This window comes from Leptinotarsa decemlineata, unplaced genomic scaffold, assembly GCF_025532065.1.
Source record: "Leptinotarsa decemlineata unplaced genomic scaffold, Ldec_3_MD MMD2_P_RNA_scaffold_12, whole genome shotgun sequence".
Classification (NCBI taxonomy): Eukaryota; Metazoa; Arthropoda; class Insecta; order Coleoptera; family Chrysomelidae; genus Leptinotarsa; species Leptinotarsa decemlineata.
Window position 1 is genome coordinate 11,344,263 of NW_027412526.1, and position 24,765 is coordinate 11,369,027.

At 34.2% G+C, this 24,765-nt stretch overlaps 1 protein-coding gene across 3 annotated transcripts; it reads left to right on the plus strand.

The window, feature by feature from the left end:
- The first annotated feature begins 1,422 nt into the window (after positions 1 to 1,422).
- On the plus strand, positions 1,423 to 19,230 carry LOC111509723 (tubulin polymerization-promoting protein homolog). Of its 3 annotated transcripts, none has more exons than XM_023165523.2 (3): positions 1,423 to 1,576; positions 12,820 to 13,230; positions 17,719 to 19,230. In XM_023165523.2, the coding sequence occupies exons 2-3, from the start codon at positions 12,823 to 12,825 to the stop codon at positions 17,896 to 17,898; spliced, it is 588 nt and encodes a 195-aa protein (XP_023021291.2). In that variant the 5' UTR covers positions 1,423 to 1,576; positions 12,820 to 12,822; the 3' UTR covers positions 17,899 to 19,230. The 3 variants fall into 3 exon arrangements, with proteins under 3 accessions (XP_023021291.2, XP_023021292.2, XP_074030241.1); XM_023165524.2 differs by lacking the exon at positions 1,423 to 1,576 and adding an exon at positions 1,608 to 1,718; XM_074174140.1 differs by lacking the exon at positions 1,423 to 1,576 and adding an exon at positions 1,635 to 1,682.
- The last annotated feature ends 5,535 nt before the right edge of the window (positions 19,231 to 24,765 follow it).

The following is a 24,765-nucleotide window of genomic DNA, read 5'->3' on the forward strand; positions in this document are numbered from 1 at the left end:
ATGTTTCGAAGACTTTATCCATCTTCATTATCAAATCTACGATCCATTTGATATTATCAGTGTCAATAATAATAATTTCAAACTAATTTACATCAAAAGACGATTTATAACTATAAATAATAATGTGTTGGATAAAGGAAATGTATAGATAGTTACTGATAGATTGATTTTTTCAAAAAGCTAATTTATCGAATGCAGTAATTTTGTACCTTTCTACATTTGTATTTATTTTTCAATTTAATATTCTGATTAGAAGGTAAAAGGTAACAATCCTAAATAAAAAATATAAATTGTCCTTCTCAAAATAAAATATTTAAACAAAATTAGTTTTCACAATATTTCAATTATCTTCGCATCATATAGAATATATAATTGGAAAATTTATATTAATACCCCCAGTCCGACGCCTATTAATACTATCTTCAAGGCAATATGAGAAAAAACGGTCTGCCGTCTCTTTTTTGATGTCGTTTGTCGAACGTCACTATTTTAATGGCTCGTTAGCAGCGTCCTCAGCAGCATAGCGGGTAGAAATATCTCAGTGACTTTATGGATGAATTGCAGTGCCACTTGCTTGAGACGACTATGTTGCTTTCTTTGATTTACCGGCATGTTTGCTTTCTTGAAATTCTTTCACTCTCAGACAATACCGAATGGATATAAACTACGAACTTTTCTTACCAACTGTATATAAGGTGTTCTTTTTGGAAAAATCTCAATCATTACTTTGATATATATATCACCGTTTTGTATAGTGAAAGTATTTCCGATAACCTCGTTAATTAATATTACTGGAGTCAAGAGGAAGATCAGTTTGATCTTCCTCTTGAAGATGAACACTTAGTGGTCGAAACACGTATCGAGGTGTTAAAATAACGGTTTGGTGTTAGGAAAAAACTCCCGTAATATTCATTACTACACCAAAGGTTCCAAACAGTGCATTACAAAATCGTTAATTAAATTTACAAACTGACATATCAGGATTTTTCAAAAGAAGATTATCATTTGGCAAAAAATGAATTTATTTCAACCTTTATGTACGCACTTCATGAATATTAGGAATAATATTGGCTGAAAGGTTCAAAATTGAAAATATTTCAAAACGAGTATAAATGGTTTACATTCTTTCTCTCTCTCTCTCTCATTGATCGGCATTTTATTAAAATCAAAAGCAAATAAATTCTCAAAATTTGTATTTTTTTCATTTTTTACATGTCGAGTAGGATATGATATACATACACAAAGATTTTCCTGTTCCCTTTGGAGATTAGTTATAGGTATTGATAATTATTATCAATAAACATTCCTTATTTCATCAAAAGGCATCGTTAGATATGAACAAATAATTATCAAGAGAATTCTGGCAAGGTGTAAGGTGCTAAGTGTTTACCTACATTTTAAATTAATGGCTAAGTAAATATAAGATAATCGAAAGACCCGACCCATTTTCAGATTGGTGTTAGCTTTCGCGGGAGTTAGATGGTGGATCAGCCTGCCCAGTTTAAAAACATTGTTCGGCTTACGCATCGATATATTTAAATATCCTGTTCGTTGATTAAAGTGCATAGTTATCGGTGTGAGTATATTTTGAATACGGCATTGATCGGCGTTACCTCATTCATATTAATACATTCAAAATCAAGTGATTTATGACGCTAGACGTGAGCAAATGTTTGGATAACGTAATGTCAATTTTTAAACTAGCGAGGTTTCTCTAGGTTTGTGTTAATCTATTGATTAGGCGGTTTGTCAGGTGAAATGATACCGATATCTATTTATTAGTATAGATTTTTTCATTTCAATAACAAAGTATATTAGTTGCTATGGAAAATCGATAGTGTTACTACCGCCTTATTGCGCATGTAAGCTACAGACTTGCACTAGAGAGAGTATGAATATGCCTCACTTGTTTTTTAGATATTTTTTCGAAAGAACTGTTTACTGAATTCACGGAAAAGTTTTATTTTGATACAGAGAAAACCCCTTCCCACACAAATGAGCTACTATTTCGCCCCACAGTATGGTCTGTGTTGAATAGGTAGAACACAGCAAATATGGAAGGTCAAAAAATAGATATAAATTCAGTCGAAAATTGTTCAGAATTAACATTTTGTTCAAATACAATATATTTTTGGGAAGTTACTCCCGTATATTATATTTTTTCAGTATTTTTTCAGAAATTCAAAGCAGTCACATTGACAATTGTGTAATAAAATGATGGGAATTTTTATTTTATCTTAAATTGTTATACATGAATTAATTTTATACAAAAGTACAATTTTTGAAATCATGGGATTGCAGTGATTGTACGCAGTCTAATCGATTGTACGAGGGATATACAGTGCATTTCTTTAAAATCAAAATCAAAATAAAAAAATCTTTATTTCCGTAGACCAAGGGAAGGCATGGAAAAAGTCACATAACTCAGTACAATTACAATGAGGTCACAATCATAAAACAACATAATTATTAGACCTATTATATAACATTTAGACCATAAAAGGGATACAAAAATTAAAATTTAAAATTCCAAATCAGACTGAAAAAATTCATCAAGCGAATAAAATACCTTTTCACATAATAGTTTCCGAACTTTTTGTTTAAAGAGCTTTACAATAGTTATTTTTTTAATGGATATTGGGAGCTTGTTGTACAGTTTTATTAACATGATATGAGGCTAACTTATGACTGGGAATTAAATAAATTAAAATTAATGTCCCCCCTCCGTTTTATTTTTTGAACGGGTCAACTCAATAAATTTAAATTTGGGACAATGAAATTAATGCATGAATACTTTATTTTGAAGTGAAATAGACAAATGAAACTTTCAAGATGGCGACTGGGCGCCATCTGGGAAAAATATTAAATGGAAAAAGGGAGGTCTTGTGACACATAATTAAATAATTTCCTGAAGAGAAACACATTAATATCGATATTTTGCCAAACGGGAGTAGGTAATTTAGAATTATGCAATACAATGGGTATCATGACTTTGTGTTTGTGCATAATTTTCGAATCGAAACAACTATCATAAACAATATTTTGTTATATTTTTTGAAATAAACTTTCGTTATTCTGGAAAAACTTTGATATTTTTAATAGTAAAACCGAAAACTAAATGAGAATATTCTAAGTGAAAAATGATGTTCATTGTCGTACTGCCATTTTTTGATATTTTTATAAACAAAAAATAACTTAACAAACCTTATCGGGTTGTTAGAACTGCCATATGGCAGATAAAAAGGAATATATATAGAAATATTGATATTAATATGTGTTTGTCTTCAGGAAATTATTAAATATTCCGTCATTTTGTAGTAGGTGGAGATATTGACTTCATATTCTAGAGTTGTAAAGTATTTGTCAGGAGCTTCAAAATGATGTGTCACAAGATGGCGCTCAGGCGCCATCTTGAAAGTGTCATCTGTCAATTTCACTTCGAAATAAAGTATTCATGCATTAATTTCATTATTTCAAATTTCAATTTTTTGAGTTGACCCGTACAAAAAATAAAAGGGGGGACATTAAAGAAATGCATTGTATAAGCGTTGAATTACACGAAACATATCCCTCCATATGAACACTGAATTATATACAAGAAACACTTCCCTCTACTCAGTTTGTATTACAAATATCCGTTATGGAATTGAATCAGATATCATTCACAGGATTCCTACACAATCACTATGGAATATTATTTGTTACACATTCAAAGAACCACAGTGTAGTTCCAGCCTTACCATAAAAAATTTCATATTCTTCGATTATTGGGATCTTCTTTAGTATAGTGTTGGGTAGCGATGTTAGGATACAAAAGTTTTAGGATTTTCTAAATTCTGTCACACTAAATGAAAATTAAGTTTACAGGATCAGTCAAAAAGTATTGAAGAAATAAAGTTGCCTTTTCTTTAATAGAACACCCTATATATTATTCCTTATTTCAATTCTGATTGAAATTCTGAACAAAATTGATTTCCTAAATTCAACCGTTTTCGAGATATTGAATTTTGAAAATTACTTTTTACTACTCCTAAATTCATTATAGAAAAAATACGAAATAATGGATATTTATTGTGAAAGTTGCACAAGGTGGAGTATGTGAATATGATTACAATTTAATTATAATTTTTTTACAGAAAATAATAATAATTAAACAAGTGTCATATTTTTTTCATCATCGATTCGCTTCGATAACACCGTAGCTACATCGGTAGTATTATATTTATATTATTTATATAATAACTATAATAATAATAATAATAATCGGCTTTATTCATCGAATAATTACAAATTAAACACAGTGTAACAATCGATGAAAGGCGAAGTTCAGCTTATGCTGTTTTTCAACTTAACCTATATTTCTTCAGTTTAAAATAGGAAATTTCCCGAGAGAAAAACAAGTTTTTTGAATAATATTACTAACAACATCTAGATAAATGTGTAAAAATGTATAAATATTTTTACATATCCATAAGAAGGATAAAAGAAAGAGTTCATTGAAACCAACCTGTTTAAATCTGTTTAAAAAAATCTGTTTTCCGTTAACCAGCTGTCGCACCCCTACGAACGACAACTCTCAGAAGTCGAAACTTGTGCGAGCTAAGGACTAACAAGGTCTTACCTTTTAATGTGTGATTCCTAATGGATATGATGTTACCTAGGTAGATTTTTTTTATTGTATGATTCAATATTTCAATGTAACCACCTTAACCATTGTTCATGTCATAATGCCATAATCGTTATAATACAGCTGAATTCACCTAAGACTAGAAGAATTAGAGTAGTTGATTTGCATGCTGTTGAAGACTTATTTTACTCTATAACCAACATTTTTCTTTTTTTTTTTTCAATAAGAAATGCGATAACCTTCGAGATTGTGGCTATGCTCATATTTTTCTTCACTAACATTATACTTTTTAACAGATTTTTAGGCCAATTAAGCCAAAATTACATCCTCTGTCAAATAGCTGTCAGTCGTTATTTCACTGCTATGGTAATAATCAACTGCATTTATCAATATTTTCATATTTACAATGACAACAGTGATGTAACTCTTCCCGGATGGTTGCCGAAAAAACAATTGTGAACTCCATTCCTGAAATTGGAAGCATAAATTTTCATTAAAAAATGGCATTGAATGCTAAGAATTTGATAGAAAATTAATAATCTACGACTTTGAAAACATTTCACACTTCAGTAAGTGTTACTGAATACCAGATAAAAAATGTGGAGATTCTATAAATATCTTAATGAGTCATAATATATGATGGCATGAAGTGGAAACGACAAGTATTTATCAAAATCCTAACAATGAGTGACTTATATAATTCATTTTGTAATCCTATAATTTATGTAGTCATTCAAAATTTTAATCTGAAATTGACCGTCTGCTGTTTTTAAAATGACCACAACATTTATAGTTTTAGTAGAAAATAGAAGTAGGGGAAAGTGTTCCACAATCAGACACGAAATAGGTTTTGCTAAATAGTTACCTTACTTATTGAAAAAACCAAAATGTGATTGTCACTAATACAATTTTAGGCTGTGAATAAGTTTCTATACATCATAAACCAGAAAATAATTAAAAAAAATTCAAAAATGAAAGGACAGTTGTCTGATTGTGGAACATACAAATCTTTATATTCAGCCTTTTTCTATATTGTGCTCCCTATAGCTTTTTTCTTGGTGCGCTTAAAATTTCAAGCTGTAAACAAAAATAATAAATTCACATTGGATTCAAAAAATAAATACAGGCCGTTCTTTTTTATCATGTGGTAACATTGCTATATTCTAATATTCTAAATCGTAACAAATATGAAGACGATTAAATGGGGAACAATACAATGGTCGAAGAAAATTTACGGAGACACTCACCCTTCTCGTTATACGGGGAAAACCAAAAATGCTGTTTTTCGTTTTTTTCGAATGGAATTGTTATTTCGGAGGATATCAAAAAATGGAGAAGGAAAATGTTGTATTCGAAATGTACTATGACGATGAAATAATAAATATTCGATAAAACATTTCGTGTCAACATGACCATCATCAAGTTTTTTTTAATACGGACCTGTCTTATTACAGATATTGATGAAGTGATAAATTCACAATCCAAGGATATATCACATTTAATATTTTTATAGCGTTTCATTTGAAATAACCAACATCATCAGTGACAACAATCAAACAGAAAAACTATTTATTTTATCATTAATTTTCGGAAAAAGTGAAACCAATACAGAAAATCAAAGGTACATGATAATCTACACTGAATGTTCGAATTGACGACCTTTTTGTTGAATGCAGTTGTCGGTCCAAACAATTTCTGTGGTAATTTTCTAGCATAATAGGTGTAATAATAATACATGTATCTCTCATTTTCTGTTTGATATGGTCGATATCTGTACTTGATATTGAAAAAACTTTATCCTTCATGTATCCCCAGACAAATGAATCTAAAGAAGTAAGATCTGGGGTTCGAGCTGGCCAGTTAATTGGTCCATTGTTTCCAATCCATTTTCTTGGGAATATTGCATCTAAATGTCCCCTTACTATTGCTGCATTATGAGGAGGAGCGCCGTCCTGTTGAAAATATTGTATTTAATGGCGGATATTCAGTGGCAATTCATCTAAGTACCCATCGAATTCATTGAATAGAAAATGAAGATACATTTCATTATTCAAATGATCATCGTAAGGATGATCAAGGATGTTTGTTCCCACAATTCTCAACCAAACATTTATTCCGCACCTTTTTTGGAAATTGGTTTCCCTATGTAAACGTTCATTTGTATTATTCCACCTATAATGGATATTTTTGTTGTTGTATTCACCATTGTTGGTGAATTTTGATTCGTCCGTCCATATTATTTTTTACAAATATTTCCAACTTCCCTATTTCTACGTCTTGATCACTTTGCAAATCGTACTCTCCTTCCGTTATCCCTTTCATTGAGGTGATGAAATTTGCGTATCCTGGATCATTTATATTTGTTCTTTTTCAAAATAGTTCTGGTAGATTTTACGGAAATCCTTATTTCGTGGAAAATGTCTCGTAAAGAACAATCTTGATTAGCATACTTTTTGTAACTGGCCAAAATTAAATAAAAAAAAAATGTTTTCACTGTGTTATTTTTTATGTGATAATATTTGCTTACCCATAACATTTATTTGATTCATCACACTTCCAGTAACCACACATGTTCTTGTTTTCTTTCTGTCAAATGCACCATAGTTCCTCAAATTTCTTTATAATCTTCTAAATATTTGGATGTTCGGAATACGACGATTCGGTTATAGCTTAACATACATATTCCTTGCCAAAAGAGGATTTCTATTTGATTTTGCAACTAAATAACATATCAGTCCTTTCATCATTTGAATACATCTTTGATATGTAAATAATAGCAGGGGAGCCCACGATGCAAAATGGGGATTTACTCGAGTGTCATTGAGACATATTAGGTTGCAAAGCTTAGATGATAAGAAGAAAAAATGTTATATAATATATACATTTTCATCGGCGGGGGAGCGGCTATAGATTTTTAAATATGTAAAAAAATACTGTTGCATGGACATACTCGAGCCCGTCATATATTGATAGCATCAATGTCCTACGTATTTTTAATAATGTTGGTATGTTAATCTGATCGTTTGCATGATGTGGGTGGTTGTACGTAAGGGTTAAAAGTGAAAAGGAAAAAATGTTTATCGAGCACGTTAGATTTTCTAAGGACGTGTTGAGTGCAACAAAAAAAAGCTCTCATTCAATAATCTGGTGATTTCGATCTGACGCAAACTCGCGGTCATTATTACAATGTGCAAAAAAATTCACAATTTTGAAATACTCAAGCGCGTCAGATTAAGATATATATGGTTCATCTATATGTTTTAGACGTGCTGTCTCATAATCTGACGATTATATAGAGGAATTCGCTTAATCTGACAAAAAAAATAATTTTTAAATTTTTTTTTCAATTCATTGAACTTAATTAATTGAAAAGCTCAGGAAATAGCATGCAAATATGTGAGTGTATGTTTTTCAAGTAGAATACTTGTACTCATAAGAAAATTATTTTAAAAAAATGCTAAAAAAAATTTAATTTTTCATAATCAATTGATTAATTAATGAAGAAAAGAGAAATGAAACTTTCTATGTTCTTTACCACTTTCATTTGTAACTAACGTTACTGCAGTTTCGTCCTATAAGGACATTTTCAAACTTTTATATTGTATACGTTTGAAAATGGCCTTATAGGACAAAACTGCAGTTACGTTAGTTACAAATAAAAGTGGTAAAAAACATAGAAAATTTAATTTCTGTTTCCTTCATTATGATTTCCTACGACGTAGTAACGGCTACATCCATCAATTGATTGATTAATTAATCATCATCTTCATCACGAACGAGTCTCTGTGATCAGCTGTGATGGCGTCATGTCAACAGAATTCAGAGTGGGGACGGAGTGAGAGAGTAATAGATAGAGAAAAAGTGAATAGAGAATAGAGGAATATAAACTCGGAGAGGGAAATATAGGTATCACACAGCTGCACGCATTAAACTTTATTGACGAATGTTTGTTATTTAAGCTTGCGGAAATCGTCAGATTATATATTTTTCGTTATCCTTGAATTATCTCATTCAAAATAAAAAAAAATTAGCTACACTCGAGAATGTCGAAATGACGTTATTTCTTTAAAACTTTGCTGCCCTCCCCTTTCTTTACGTCACCCTCAAATTGTCAGATTACTGGAATATACACTTTTTAGCAGGTAATTAACTCACCCTACCTTAATCTGACACGCTCGAGATTTTCTGATGATCAATTTTTTTGTACTAATCTGATCCTTCATCCCTCACAGGCGGCCTTATATATGGGGCTATTATTTGGTGGAGGTACTTAACCGGATACAAGGTATCCCCCTGTATATTAATCTGCCGCGCTTCAGTAAATCCCGAAATCCCCGCTTGGGGCTCCCCTATTATAAACGTCTGACAGTTCTCAACAGATATCAACAACGCATTCATTTTTCCTACCATAGAACCAAGCAAAGCCTATAGGGTTGAGATGCTATTTGATCATACCAAATTATAAAACAATCAAATTTTGACCAAAAACTAATATTTTCGTTACTTCCAGGATTGAACATTATAAAAATATTAAAAATTTCAATTGACTAGGGAGAAATAAACCTTGAAAGAAGGATTACGGCAATACAAAAATTTCCAAAAGGAAAAAGTACGAATTTTCATTGTGTTAATACCTACCTGTTGAATTTATCGAGTTGTCTGAATTATATTTTGAAGAAATCGAAACAATATATGAAAGAAGTAATGACAGGACGGTAATTTAAAATTGTTGTCACTGATGATGGTAGTTATTTCAAATGAAACGCTATAAAAATATCAAATGTGATATAGCCTTGGATTGTGAATTTATTGCTTCATCAATATCTGTAATAAAAGAAACAGGTCCGTATTAAAAAAAAAAGTTGATGGTGGCCATGTTGACACGAAACGTTTTATCGAATATCTATTATCACATCGTCATAGTACACTTTGAATACAATAACTTTGTTTTTCCATTTTTTGATATTCTCCCAATTCCATTCGAAAAAAACGAAAAACACCATTTTTGGTTTTCCCCGTATAACTCGAGAAGGGCGAGAGTCTCCGTAAATTATCTTCGACCATTATACAGGGTGTCCCTGGACTTCCTCTTTTCCTCTCGGGAATGTATAGATGGGGTCAAAATATCACCAGTACTTCATATAACTTTTTTTCCTAAAAGTCTTCGTAACTAAGTTACGGGCCCTCGAAGTTACAAAATGAAAAATGTTTTTCTTTGATAACTTTTCAAGTGCATATTCAAAATCATCCAAATTTTGGTAGTTGACTAAACAAATGAATTCCGTCGATGAGCTTTCATGCAGGAGTCAGTTGTTTTGCTACAAAGTCAGGAACGGACTACCCTCGATGGTCCACACCCCAAAACTTTGAAATGACAGATATTTTTCAATATTTTTCAACAAAATAAGGTTACTTGGACAATTTTATGAATAAAAGTACTCGTGTGGAAAGTCGATCGGAGCAACGAGTCTTTATAAAAATGTAGTTCTACTCGACGACATCAAACCCGCTCGTCCACCATTATTTGAAATGAATAATTATCAAAGCAGAAATAATAATGATAACGTTAATTCAACAACATTTATAACAGGAGTAATACAAAGTATGCTAAAATGAAGTCGTAAACAAAAAGTACAGTACCTATATGGAAGTTTAAGTCACAATTATGATAGCAGATATTTTTTCAAAAGAAATATCAAGTTCTGTAGATTCGTGGTGTTTTTAAACTAACAAGCTACTCTACTATGAAATATCGAATTCATTCCATATTTTGTATGTACATAATACGTGTGGAATAATCACGTTTCGTGTTGATCAGTTATCTGAATCTCATGAAACTCAACATTCGAATGTTTCAAATTCTTCTTCACAGCTAAACTGTTGAGGAGTTTCACTGATAATTATAATTTTATGGGAGAAATTCTTTAACACGAATCTAAATTTAGATGAAAAAACGCACATTGGAAAAAATATTTATTATACTAATAAAAAGCAAACGAATGAACTACAAAAACGGCTGCACATGATCAGGTGAAAAATATCCAGGGAATAATTATGTTCCATTTCTTTCACAGATGTTGACAAAAAAACCTTTTAGAAAGTTTTGATAAAAAATGAGAAACTGGAATGCGATTTTGTTTTGTTGAGTGGTGCGTTGTCATATGACTATCATTGTATTGTCAATATTCTATAGGATATTTTGAATTTTTTTGATATGGCCGAACAGTTTACATTCAATGAATATGCAGATACCCATGTATTTTATGGACGAGCATTTTGTAATGCTGCAGAAGCTCGTCGTCTGTATTCCGAGCATTTTCCCAATCGAACGGTACCGTCAAGAGAAACATTCGAGCGTGTCGATCGCAGCTTGAGGGAGACAGGTATGTAATAATTGATAATTAATTTGAGCACGTTGTTTTATTTCGATATTATTGTAGGTACAGTTTTGCCAAAACGAGGTGGTGAGGGCGCTCCTAGGACTGTACGTACCGTTGTATTGGAGGAAAATATTTTGGAAGCCGTCGCTGATGATCCTTCAATGAGCATCAGAAATCTATCAGAACAGTTCCATACATCCAAGTCCACTATTCATAGAATAATTAGGGAACAACTGCTCCACCCATTTCACATCCAGAAGGTACATGCCATGACACCTCAAGATTTTCCAGCACGACTGGAATATGCCAATTGGTTCATGGATAGGCAAAGAGAGGATATGACTTTTATTAATCGAGTTTTATTCACTGATGAAGCAGGTTTCAGTAGAGATGGAGTTATCAACTCTCATAATCTCCATATATGGGCCGAAGAAAATCCTCATGGGATATTGCAAACCAAACTCCAACGGAAATTCAACGTGAATGTTTGGGCTGGTATCATAGGAAACCATCTTATAGGACCATTCGTTCTACAGGACCGATTGAATGGAGAACGTTATTTGGAGTTCATTCAGAACGATTTGAATGGACTTTTGGAACATGTTCCATTGCAAACCCGAAGAGATATGTGGTTTATGCATAATGGCGCTCCTCCTCATTTTAGTTTGATTGTGCGTGACCATCTGAACCATATTTTCCACAATAGATGGATTGGTAGAGGTGGGCCATATTCATGGCCATCGCGGTCTCCGGATTTAAATCCATTGGATTTCTTTCTGTGGGGGCATCTAAAAAGCCTTGTTTACGCTACACCTATTCACACAAGAGATGCATTGTTGAATAGAATAACATTACATTGTGATGCCATACGAAACGACCCTGGAATGCTATTTCAAGTACAGAGAGGGTGTCTTCGCAGACTAAGAAAATGTATAGAGAGAGAAGGTGGTCATATCGAGCAGTTTCTGTAGCGGATTTTTCATTTCTGTTTGCTCTTGAGGCTCTTGAGTTTCGTTAGTTAAACGTGTTTGCATTATAAAAATTCGTTATGAACATTTTACCTATCATTTCCATTTTCCTTAAAAACTAATATTTTCGAATAATGGTAGACATCTCAGGATAAATGTTGTTGAATTAACGTTATCATTATTATTTCTGCTTTGATAATTATTCATTTCAAATAATGGTGGACGAGCGGGTTTGATGTCGTCGAGTGAAACTACATTTTTATCAAGACTCGTTGCTCCGATCGACTTTCCACACGAGTACTTTCATTCATAAAATTGTCCAAGTAACCTTAATTTGTTGAAAAATATTGAAAAATATCTGTCATTTCAAAGTTTTGGGGTGTGGACCATCGGGGGTAGTCCGTTCCTGACTTTGTAGCAAAACAACTGACTCCTGCATGAAAGTTCATCGAAGGAATTCATTTGTTTAGTCAATTACCAAAATTTGGATGATTTTGAATATTCACTTGAAAAGTTATCAAAGAAAAACATTTTTCATTTTGTAACTTCGAGGGCCCGTTACTTGGTAACGAAGGATTTTAGGAAAAAAAGTTATATGAAGTACTGGTGATATTTTGACCCCATCTATACATTCCCGAGAGGAAAAGAGGAAGTCCAGGGACACCCTGTATTATTCCTTTTTTTTTCCATTTAATCGTCTTCGTATCTATTACGGTTTAGAATATAACAATGTTACCACATGATGAAAGAAACGACCTGTATTGTTATCGGCAAGTGTTACATATTGTTGACTATCATATTGGTGTGCAAGTAATCTAGGCTCTTATATCCAATATCATTTCAGGCGATGTCTGGTGAACAAGAAGTAAATGTTCAAACCACAGGAATAGAAAATTTAAAAATTGAAAATGGTGACTCCCCTGGTCCTCCTTCTCCCGTTCCCTCTTCACCGACGAGCGTAACATTCGAAGACAACTTCAAAGTATTCGCAAAATTCGGGGACCCGAAGTCAGATGGCAAGCAAATCACCCTGTCCAACAGCGACAAATGGATGAAGCAAGCAAAGATCATCGACGGGAAAAAAATCACGACCACGGATACTGGCATCTACTTCAAAAAGCTGAAGTCATTGAAAGTTGGAATCGTCCAGTACAAACAGTTCTTGGAGGACCTGGCGAAAAATAAGAAAGTCGAAGTTGAAGAGATGATGACGAAGTTGACAACTTGTGGACCTCCAGGACATCACGGTGTTGGGGTAAGAATAGATTTAGTTTCAATTTGGAAGTAGGGATAGCGGTGACGGGACATCAGAGTAAATGTTTTGACTTCCCATTACATTTTTTATTGTTATTTTTATTGTTATGGTTATTCAACAAATTGAAACATTTCATTTTGGTGTCCACTTCCTCATCCACTTAGGTTAGGTTAGATTAGGTCGAAAGTGAGTGGTTCTATTCGATCCTCCACCGCAACCCGCAAGGGTCTATTATTTATTCACACTGTACTTAAAATGAACCCAGCTTCTTAACAAAGCCGATTAGTTTCTATGGTCAATGGTATTTTAAGACATATGAAAAGACTACGGCTCTGCCGAACTCCAAAAACCTCATTCGGTGCCCAGTGGGGCAGGCACAAAGTATGTGCTCTGCTGGTTTATCATTTTCCAAACAAGGGCGACATACTCTGTCTTTCGACAATCCAAGTCTCTGCAAATGACAGTGACCTGTGAGAAAGTCTGTTAGACATCGTAGTTCATCCCTACTGTAGTCCAACAACTGTTTGATATCAAACTTCGAAGGGTGAAGCCCAATCCTGGAAAATTCTGCCACAAGTCCATAAATCTTCTTGCCATCTAAATGCATCCACCTAAACTTAGTTCTAGATTTAATATTGAAGGACTGTATGATAGTCTTTTGACACAAGTCAAAAGACATATCACAGTTTGAGGCGAGATTTTTATAGTGAATTTCAGGTTTCGAAACCGGAAAAGGATTATTTTCCGAAATAACCGCTTAAGAAAGCTAAGTATCAAAATTTAATTTTTTCAATTAGGCAAAATTAATGAATACGACAAGTAACTGAATAATTAAGTTACTGACTAATTATTCAAAATCAAATCTAATAACTTTATTTCTTCAAGAAAACATACAGTTGTATAAGAAAGATTCATGGTTGTACGGTCGGGATTTAAATAAAGAAATGTACAAGAGGAAATTAACAGTATATTAAGGATTCATTGTATCCATTTGGATGATAACAATAAAAATAAAAACAACAATAAAAATAAATTGGCGCTCCGGGGCGACTTCATTGATTCCAGTGGCGCATTTGCTTTTTCAGTTGTAGGAAAACCCGGAAAAACCTGCAGCACCACATCATCTGAAGATCTTGATCTGCCAATGTCCTCTCTCTCTCATAAAACAAAATGTAGGGTGTCTTCAGAAGCTCCAATAGATTCAATACATTGCCAGAACACTTCGTGACACGACTATCGTCAAACTTAAACCAATCCATTTTGCACCATGATCACAATGAGCACGGTGAACAATGACTGCATGAAGATTATAATAGTGGTCTGCTAGATTGAAATGTTCATCTATTTCGAACCTTCTAAAGAGTTTCTTGCTCCCGTCAGAGGTTGAGTCTTGTTTGAAGATCATCAGTGTTATTATTAGATTGACTGGTGCCTCAGATATACTTGTTTCCTTGTAACAATCAGTTATGGTGGCGCATGTTTGGCAATACAGTCGATCATCACCTGTTATAAATTCCATTTCCAAATGATTTAACAATAAGCTTTGCACGGACTGGTTATTAGTCATATTAGGAAACGCGAGATTATATAACACTACAAAACATGTTTAAATAATATGCATATACATAGTACACAGAATATTGACTATAAAAATACAGATTCACATTAAATAAAAGTTCAAGTCAAAAGTATTCAAATCATCTAAAAGAACAATTCGTTCAGGGCAGTCTCAACACCCTACACAGTAGGTTAATGGACTGACACCTATCAGAAAACAACTACTCCCCTGGCTAATACCACGAAGGGCGTTGGATTATATCCGACAGGTTTCAGTGCAGGATTCTTCACTGAAGTTATTCCTGCATATGCTGTTAGCGATACAACTACCGCAATAGATTTTCAACTATTGGAACACACTTGCAGACCGGTTTCAGGCTGTTTGGCCACTTGTCAGTGCAAGGTAGTGTTCCAATAGTTGAAAACCTATTGCGGCAGTTGTATCGCCAACAGCATATGCAGGAATAACTTCAGTGAAGAATCCTGCACTGACACCTGTCGGATATAATCCAACGCCCTTCGTGGTATTAGCCAGGGGAGTAGTTGTTTTCTGATAGGTGTCAGTCCATTAACATACTGTGTAGGGTGTTGAGACTGGCCTGAACGAATTGTTCTTTCAGATGATTTGATTTATAGCCAGTCTTCAAGTATGCCCACTGACTATACGTCAGAAGTATTAAAAAGTATTGAAGTGGAGGAAGATAAGTTGTCGAAAATCTTTGCGCCGATTCGAGCGGGAGCTTTATAGAAAATATTGCGTCTAGAGAGTGGTAATCCTAAATCATCCTTATGACGTGTGTGGTATTCATGGAAATCGTTATTTATGAAAAAAAAATCCCTATTTTGAAGACAAGAGGTAAGAGAGGTATAAAAATAAGATGGCGGGTGAGTCGGACGTACAGTCTAACAATTCTCTCAATAATTGCAATAAATGCAAACGCTCTATTGTGAAACAAGTTTTAAAATGTGAAAAGTATCACAACTCATATCACCCAGGTTGTGCAAAACAAAAAAATGTGGAAAGTCATCAGCAACAATGTGATAAACTGCTGTGTGAGGACCGAAGTCTGTCATATGGAACATTTTTTCAATACCATGGATGACCAAGACTATGACAAGGTATACTTCAATCTATTCAAGTATATAATAAATCAGAACGACGTCGTAATTCGAGAATTACGAGTACAAATAAAAATTTTGAATGATCATATAAATCTGTTAAAAGTGGTCAATAGAAACACACTCCTTTCAACGAAAAAGCCGTCTGCCATTAACTTGGTAGTTGATCCAAAAAAACAAGGCCGAAAAAGTTGATACTACGAACAAAAAGAAACTAGATGAAAAAATCAGACAAACAGTTATTAGTCATCAACATGTGGGTGAAGGAATAATCCAGGTCGAGAATACATTGAAATTGAGAAGATATACCGACATAAAAACTCTGATAAGTCTTCTTCTTCTTCTTCTATTTAATTTTGGTCCCAGCTTCCAGATGGCGCTATTATGACCAGCACTCTTCCTATCAGAATTGATAGGAGCTTTGTCGGGAGGGCGCAGCTGTCTTGCTCGCAGCAATGCTGCCACCCCTTTTTTGTCCAATTTTTTTATGTATTAAAAACACTTATAATTTTTTGGATACTTCCAAACTTTTTCCACATAACTACACATTTATTCGTTAAAATCCTGTCTCCACGTGGACATCCGGTCCACCCCGGCCTCCAACCGGCGTGAATGGGAGTGCTGTTTCACTATTACACTTTTAAACTTTTACAAACTACTTTTATTTATTGATGGCACGTTCTATGACGGCAGACATTCACAACACTAACTGAATTTCGTTTCCAACAATGGCGTCCGCGTGCCTTCTATGTGGACGGTCGCTGTCATCACGCCCGTCCACCACCACGTCAGAAACGAAACTCCTCTGATAAGTCGGATAGAAATGTCAAACCCACATCGTCGGAAAACCAGCAAGATGGACAGTAGAAGGAAGCGATCGGAAGAAAGCGAAGACGACAAATGGTTGTCGAAAGATATAATGGAGTCGTGTGAAAGGTGTCCCTAAACTGACACATCTACATGTTTACAGAATCGATCTGCAGACCTCACCTAATGATTTAACGGAACTACTGAAATTGCACTTCCCTGAAGTAAAATGTGAAAGTATTACTCCTGAACACTCTAGTATTTACAATTGCTTTGAATTTTGCGCATAAATTTAGAAAGGCTATGGATGCTAAAATTTGGCCCTTTGGGGCATGTGTACAACGTTTTTTCGAGTTTGTCAAAAAGGAATCGACCAAAACATAGACTGCAATTCTTTTTCACCGAATATTTTAGTTCTCAACATTGCTAGCATTAATCCGTACAAGATAAACGACTGAGATAAATAAATAACTAGATTCTGTAAACAGCATATGTATACCAGGTTTGACTCTAGCGAGCTCTTTTTGTAGGACAGACCACCAAAAAGGTGGCGTGGGCATCTGGGTTAGAGATTCTGTAATTTTCAAAGATTTATATCTAGCTAACCATTGCAAAGAAAAGGGCATTGAAGTATGTGGCATCTCTTGGAAAGACAATAACCAAAAATTTCTTTTAGTAGTAGTTTGTATTACGCAATAACTTTTCAGTTTGCTCTTACTACACTTCAGAAGATTCTCTATTGATTTAAATTTAATTTTTTCATATTGTGGAAGATTATAACACCAAAAAAACAGTATAAAATATTGAATCCTCCACAAAAAATGTCTTCTAAGAAAAGTCATCAAAATATCTTGATTTTGGCGTTATCACCTTTGCAAAACTCTTGTGTTGCCTTATCTTATCACTATTTAAATAAATCTAAAAATTTATAAAGTTATCCAGATTACTAGCTATTTTTATTTGCAGTGCAACTAATATTTTCATACTGATCCATTTTATTTCCAGCCAGTGAAAGCTACTAGCACAGTGGACAGGCTCACCGACTCATCGAAGTACACTGGAACGCACAAGCAAAGGTTCGACGAATCGGGTAAAGGCAAAGGCGTGGCAGGAAGGAAAAATTTGACGGACGATTCGGGTTACGTGACAGGTTATCAGAATAAAGATACTTACAAAAAGAATTGAATATTCCAGACAGACATATGTACTCGACAAATCGATATTTTTGTACATATTTAATATTTGTTTAGGGAAAATCAGCTTATCATAATATATACAGTGTGTTTCGATGTTTTTTTTGGGAAAAACTTATTCTGATAAAGTCAAATAGAAATTTCAAAAACCGAATCTATTTATTTTCCTGTAAAGTTGAAAATTGTTCAGCAAGATGGTGTAGAAATATGAAAGACTTAAAATTGTAAACTAAAAATGTTCTAACGACCACAAAAATTGAGTATTTCGAGATTTAATATATACCCACATGGTTAATGCTAATACCTAAGTATCCATACTTTTACTTTCACTACAATCATTGAATGTGTGATTGTTACAAGCTTTTTGGGTCTGTGACAAATGTTGTTTTTTGTTACTGAACGTATTCATATATACACAAAGTTTCCCAGGTGGAAATGTAAGATTTCAAACATTTTCATTTTCCAACTCATCAGGGAATCACCCACTTTACCTGACCAGTTTTGAATACCTGCAGCTCATTGAACTATGTTTTTCAATACCCACTATCATCAATGGGTTAAAAATATAGTTAGGTGTATAACAGATTTTTGAAAAAAGTGTAACTCATACTTATCATTATTTATTCTTCCTCTAGAAAACTAGACCATTTGAAAATTTAAGGAGTCATCGCAAAGAATGGCTTTCTTCACCGCTCTGTTTTTATAATGGCAATTAATTAAATATCATTCCTTTGAAATCTAAGTTGCAAAACGACGAGTCAAAAAAATACCACTGGTATAAATAAAATACATTTCGATTGTGTGTTGAGAATTTTTTCCTGCTTTGTGATAAATGTGTCATCCATTAGAGGTTAAATTATTATTATTTCTTATCTATTTATCTACGTATCGGGCACTCCTTTGAATCTAAATTAATATACTTACAAGAAATATAGTTTTCACATTATCGATAAACCTGGTGCAAGCCTGCTTGAATTGTTGATTCCACACAAATTGTTATGATTGAAAATAATACTTAATGATACATTCACCTTCCCCCTTATTTTGATCCTTTATTGCCTATGCTGCTATTACTATTATTGAGCACTAATGATTTTTAATAGTAATAATGAACATTTTCGTACATTTTCTTCAAAAATTTGACAATATATTTTGAGATACCAAACAAAATAGGCTGTATTTTGAATAAATTATTTCCTGGTAAAAGGTTTTTATGTTTGTTAGTCAGAAATCTATTTCTGAATATTTTTCTTCTATTATAATCTATTTTTATATTTGGAGTTGCCAAAATTTTTGATTTTCTAAAATATATATTTGTAGTAGAGTTCTTGTTTCATTGTCATCAAATGCTTCATTTTACCTTTCTGATATATCTATCGGTACATCTCACATCTCATATTTCTGTGAAGTAGTTGATAATAATTAATAATAATAATAATAATAAGGATTAAGCCCCTGAAGCCACAAGAACTGGCTTGTTTGGATGCGGAGGTTCATAGTGTTCTAACAGAAGAGGCTGACATCTGGCGAATCAACACCGCCGTGTATAACGCCGTCCAATCGCTTTCCAAATCGGAAGGACGAAATCCCGGCCTTGCGGTTCGGAAGATTGAACGGCGTATACACAAGATGGAGCCTAAGATCACGTCGGCGAGACAACACGCGTCTCGTATCCAATGTGTGATGGATTACAGGGCGGCCAACAGGCTTTTCACGCCCGCAATGCGGCGAATAGCCGCCTATCTACGACGTATCCATCACACTTTAAGACAAAGCGTGCTGCTGACCACCAAACAGCACTGCCTTGATAGGATACGAATGCCGGTAGCTGCTAAGAAGTCACTAGTGAGGCGAGCGAGAAGTATTTCGGAACACCTTAGGTTCCGCGAGAAACCTTCTCGCTTATTCCAAGAGCCTCCACGTGTTGTGGATAATCCGCTGACCGCTGATCAGGTGGAATCCTTCTGGAAGTATATCTTTGAACACCCGCAGCCAGTCAACTTAGACACTCCAGCCCTAGCGCAGTTCGAAGTTTTCAACAGAGAGCTTCGACAGCCTGAGCCCAATGAACTGTGCAACCCGATAACCCCGGATGACGTTCGAAGGGTCCTTGTTGGTTCCAAGAACTTTGCTGCTCCAGGCCCAGATGGGCTGAACACTTATTGGTGGAAAAAACTACCAAGTACCCACCGCCATCTGGCCAGAGTTTTCAACTCATGGCTGGATGGAGAGCAGCCGATTCCGGATTGGTTTGTCGAGGGGCGGACCGTTCTTATCTCCAAAAGCGGAGATTTGTCGATTCCTAAGAATTACAGACCGATAACATGCTTGAATTCTTGTTATAAGTTGTTTACAAGCATCTTATACACACGAATACCCACCGCAGTTGACAGAGTGGGTCACTTTCAGAAGGAGTGTATTTCAGGGTAATTCCCTCAGTCCCCTTCTATTCTGCATCTCACTATTGCCATTATCCGTTGCGCTCAGAAATACTCAAAGGAATAACTGTGGCACCCCCGGAAACCGGAGGCACAAGGTCACCCATCTGTTTTATATGGACCACTCCCGACACCGTGGGTGTCGGGAGTGGTCATTGGTTGATGATGCTGGCGCGCCCTCCCGAATGTATCGAGGCTTCGGGGGATAGGGCGTGACCAGAGCACACGAAAAAATAATAATAATAAAAGACTTCATTACGAGTTCCAACTACATATAACAAGTTATAGTAAAAAGCAAAGTTCAGTTTTCGCAGCTATGCAAATAACTGCTAAACTGTTCTTCCCGTCAACCTAAAAGAATCTCTGCATGGGTATTAAAGTAGCATAAACATTGACATAAGTATATGAATAAAGATCAGTGACTGACGATGTAGCTAAAAATATTATGATACAAAAACTAAACAAACTATTATTGGTCATGAATCACTCAGAGAGGGGAGAATCATAGAAGAAAAAAGAAGATAGAAAAGCGGAATGGTGAAAAGTTTATCACGTTATTGATTTTGAAAAAGATATAATTTCAATTTGATTTTGATTTATAGTGACCCACTAAGAGTATCTGCAAAATTCAATTGTGCTAGTACTAAGCTCTCAAATGACATTTTTTTCAATTCTATTGATAGGCAGTGCCTATTACCATATATCAGTTTGAGGGAGGCATAGGCTCGTTTATGAGTTTGTTGGTGTGTTTTTCAAACCTCATATGAGAATCAAATAACACGCCAAGGTTCCAAGAACATGAAGTGTATCTGCATATATATGAATTTCACCTGAATTGATATCATAAATTGGGTTGTGAATGAAAATAGTTTGAGGAACCCTGGACCATACTCGTTGCGATCAGCTATATCGTAAATTTCTCCGTGCAAGAAGAGAGTAAAAAAACTATGGACAAAACAGTTCAGTCCTGTCATTTTGTGTTATGAAAAATAGGGTGAGCTATCAGGAATATATGTGAAAGTACTGGTATTGTTTCCTATAAACATCAAATTCTAAACTCTGGTTACTTATTATCACTAAAACATTAAAGAATGAAAACTCCTGGTTGTTTTACATTTCATATGTGAACTTAATTGTCGGAAATCTGATATTAGCAGTCGATACGAAATCATCCACCTTACAGTTTTTGTGTCAAAAATCGCAACTACATCATCTCCATATCGGATCCATTGACCCTCAAATATTCAAAAGTTTTTGGTATAGAAACGAGGATAGGATACACTCTTTCAATCATTTGATATTCTTCCTTTCTTTTTTTTACCCAAAATCATTGATGTGTTTCTTGGAGGGAATTTGTACCCTGTTAGATATAAATGGAGATTAGTGTCAGAGCTAGGAATTAGTGAACTTCATCTCTCTGAAGATAACAACTTCGCATGTGAAACGGGCGTCGAGAAGAGTCTTGTAGTTCTGATGTTTGGGTACAATGTTAGCTTTGAAAATTCAGATGGGCATTGTAATACATACACGCACATACTTTCATATATAAATTATTCTTTCTGAAAATTACCCCTCGAAATTTAGAAATTACTCCCCTCCACCGAAATTTAGATCTAAATCCGCCCTTAGCACCAAATATTGTAAATAACACAAAAGTTGTAGATTCCCGTTTCATCCACCGTACCTTCGATCAACTTCATTTTATTTCACCCGTGATGAGCACACTATTTCCTTTCCTTTGTTACTATTTTCAAACTGTTAATAATTTTGTCCTCTTCAAAAAGTTTTGCATTGCTCTACTAATATATCCCAGAAAATTAAACATTTTGTTTTTAACGCATTCAAAAAACACTTCATTGTGAGATTTTCACTAAAACAATTTTACAAAAACGCAACACGTGTTTCGCCATACAATGGCTTCTTCGGGAATGTCTTCACTAACTAATTCTACATATTCAATGCTTAATATACCTAACTTTACAATTTGAAGTACCCACATTTCAAGTACCTAGTTTGTAGTTTGTAATGAATTAAATTACCTAAGCTTATGTCTCAGTTTCCACATTTGAAAAAATATTTAGTAACGGGAAGCTATTCAATTCTAATTGATAATTCAGTAAATTACCCGAATTTCTGAAACTATTGATTTCTAAACATTCTAGAAGATCTTCTAAATCGTAACACATCGTATGCATTATTGAACTCATATCCTTCTGCTAAAAAGAGGTTTGCAAATGTGGAGCTGGTCTTTCTATTAACAAAACTACTTCTATGCTCTTTATTTCTTAGGGAAAATGTTCTACCTGTTTGGTCAATATGCAGTTTTGGGCTAGAGCCATAAGTCAGCTTATATACTCCTGATCTATCTGACCGAAGTTTTGTCTTTATTGTTTTTAATAAATTAACTCAGACTATTATTCGTTCTGTAAGCTACGTTTACGCATTCTTTCTTCAAAAAATGGGCAATGTTATTGGTTGGTTCACCCAAATATGACACTGTTCGATAACAATTCTAAGAGACACTCAACCAGTCCAATTTTTTCAATTGGCGAAATACTGGGTTGAGTGTCCCTTAGACATAAACCACGTGAATCCACTGATAAAACAGGAAATTTTAGATTTACTTACTAGTTATCTATCTCAAAATTATTTCCAGTTTGACGAAAAATTATATTCATGCAGTGAAGGACTAATAATGGAGAACCCTTTGAGTCCCTTGCTGGCGGAAATTTTCATGGATAACATAGAGTATGAAATCAATGATAATCGGCTAACTAATAGTTTTTTGTATTGGTACATATATGTAGATGATATCTTAGTCTATTTTACTGCTACAGATAGACAATTAGGTGAGTTCGTTGAATATGTCAATTCCATCCATCATCCATAAACATGAATTTGCAATTTTCCACAAACCATCTCACACGGACATTATCATAAATGATTCCTCCACACACCCTTACTAGCAGAAATTTGCTGTATTCAATAGTATACTTCACCGAATATTGAATATTTCACTGTCTGAGAGTAATTTCCAGAGAGAGCTGAGTTTTCCAAAAAACTACAAAATCAAGCTATGGACCTGGTCAACCCAAATTCAATATGCAATAACATCAGATAAAGGACACTGAAATATTTGAGTTAACCAATCAATGATAATGCTCGTTTTTTGAAGAAAGAATGCGTAAACGTAGCTTACAGAACGAATGATAGTCTTAAGTAAATTTGTTAAAAACAAAGATAAAACTTCGGAGTCGGAAAAATCAGAAGTAAATAAGCGGACTTGTGGATCTTGCCCAACACTGTATATTGGCCAAACAGGGAGAACATTTCCCCAAAGAATTAAAGAGCATAGAAGTAGTTTTGTAAATCGAAAGACCAATTCCACATTTGCAAAACACCTTCTAGCAGAAGAACATGAGTTTCCAGCATATTCAAATACAGTTCACCTGTTGAATTTTGATCAATAAATAGAGGTTGTACAATATGGTCTCCCAATATTCCTGCCCAAACGTTATTTTTTTTCTGGATATTGGGTATGTGTTTCCCGAAAACGTGAGGGTTGGTGTCACATCAATAACAGCAATTTTGTCTGTGAACATTGCCGTTTGAAAAAGATGTACAGTAGTCACTAAAACAGGAGTTTATTAAATGTTCCGCCATTTTCTAGTACGAGAAGATTTGGCGTCATATTCAAGGGTTGTGAAATATTCGTCAGGAGCTTCAAAATGATGTGTCACAAGACCCCCTTTCTATTTAATTTTTTTCCCAGATGGCCCACAGTCGCCATCTTGAAAGTTTCATCGGTCAATTTCACTTCAAAATGAAGCATTCATGCATTAATTTCATTATCCCAAATTTAAATTTGTTGAGTTGACTCGTTCAAAAAATAAAAGGGGGGGACATTAAAGAAATGCACTGTGTTTAGAAGTGATGCGTTTGAAATCAATCTTCTAGAATGTTTAGTAATCAATAGATTCAGGAATTCGGGAAATTTACTGAATGATCAACTAGAATTGGATATCTTCCCGTTACTAAATATTTTTTAAATGTGGAAACTGGGACATAAGTAAACTTATCAGGTACTTGAAATGTAGGTACCTACTTAAAATTGTAAAATAAGGTATATTATTCATTGAATATGTAGAATAAGTTAGTAAAGACACGCCCGAAGAAGCCATTGTATGGCGAAACACGTGTTGCCTTTTTGTAAAATCGTTTAGTGAAAATCTCCCAATAAAGTATTTTTTGAATACGTAAGTTATGGATTTTCATCAAGTATCGGCCAATTCCATCATATATTTTGCTTTTATCCTTTTCAAAGTTCATAGTGTTTTCCCAACTCCAACCAATTTTCCACTTTATCAAGAAAAACTGGTGATAACACCCAGAGAGACCATATGCCACGATATTTATCGGGC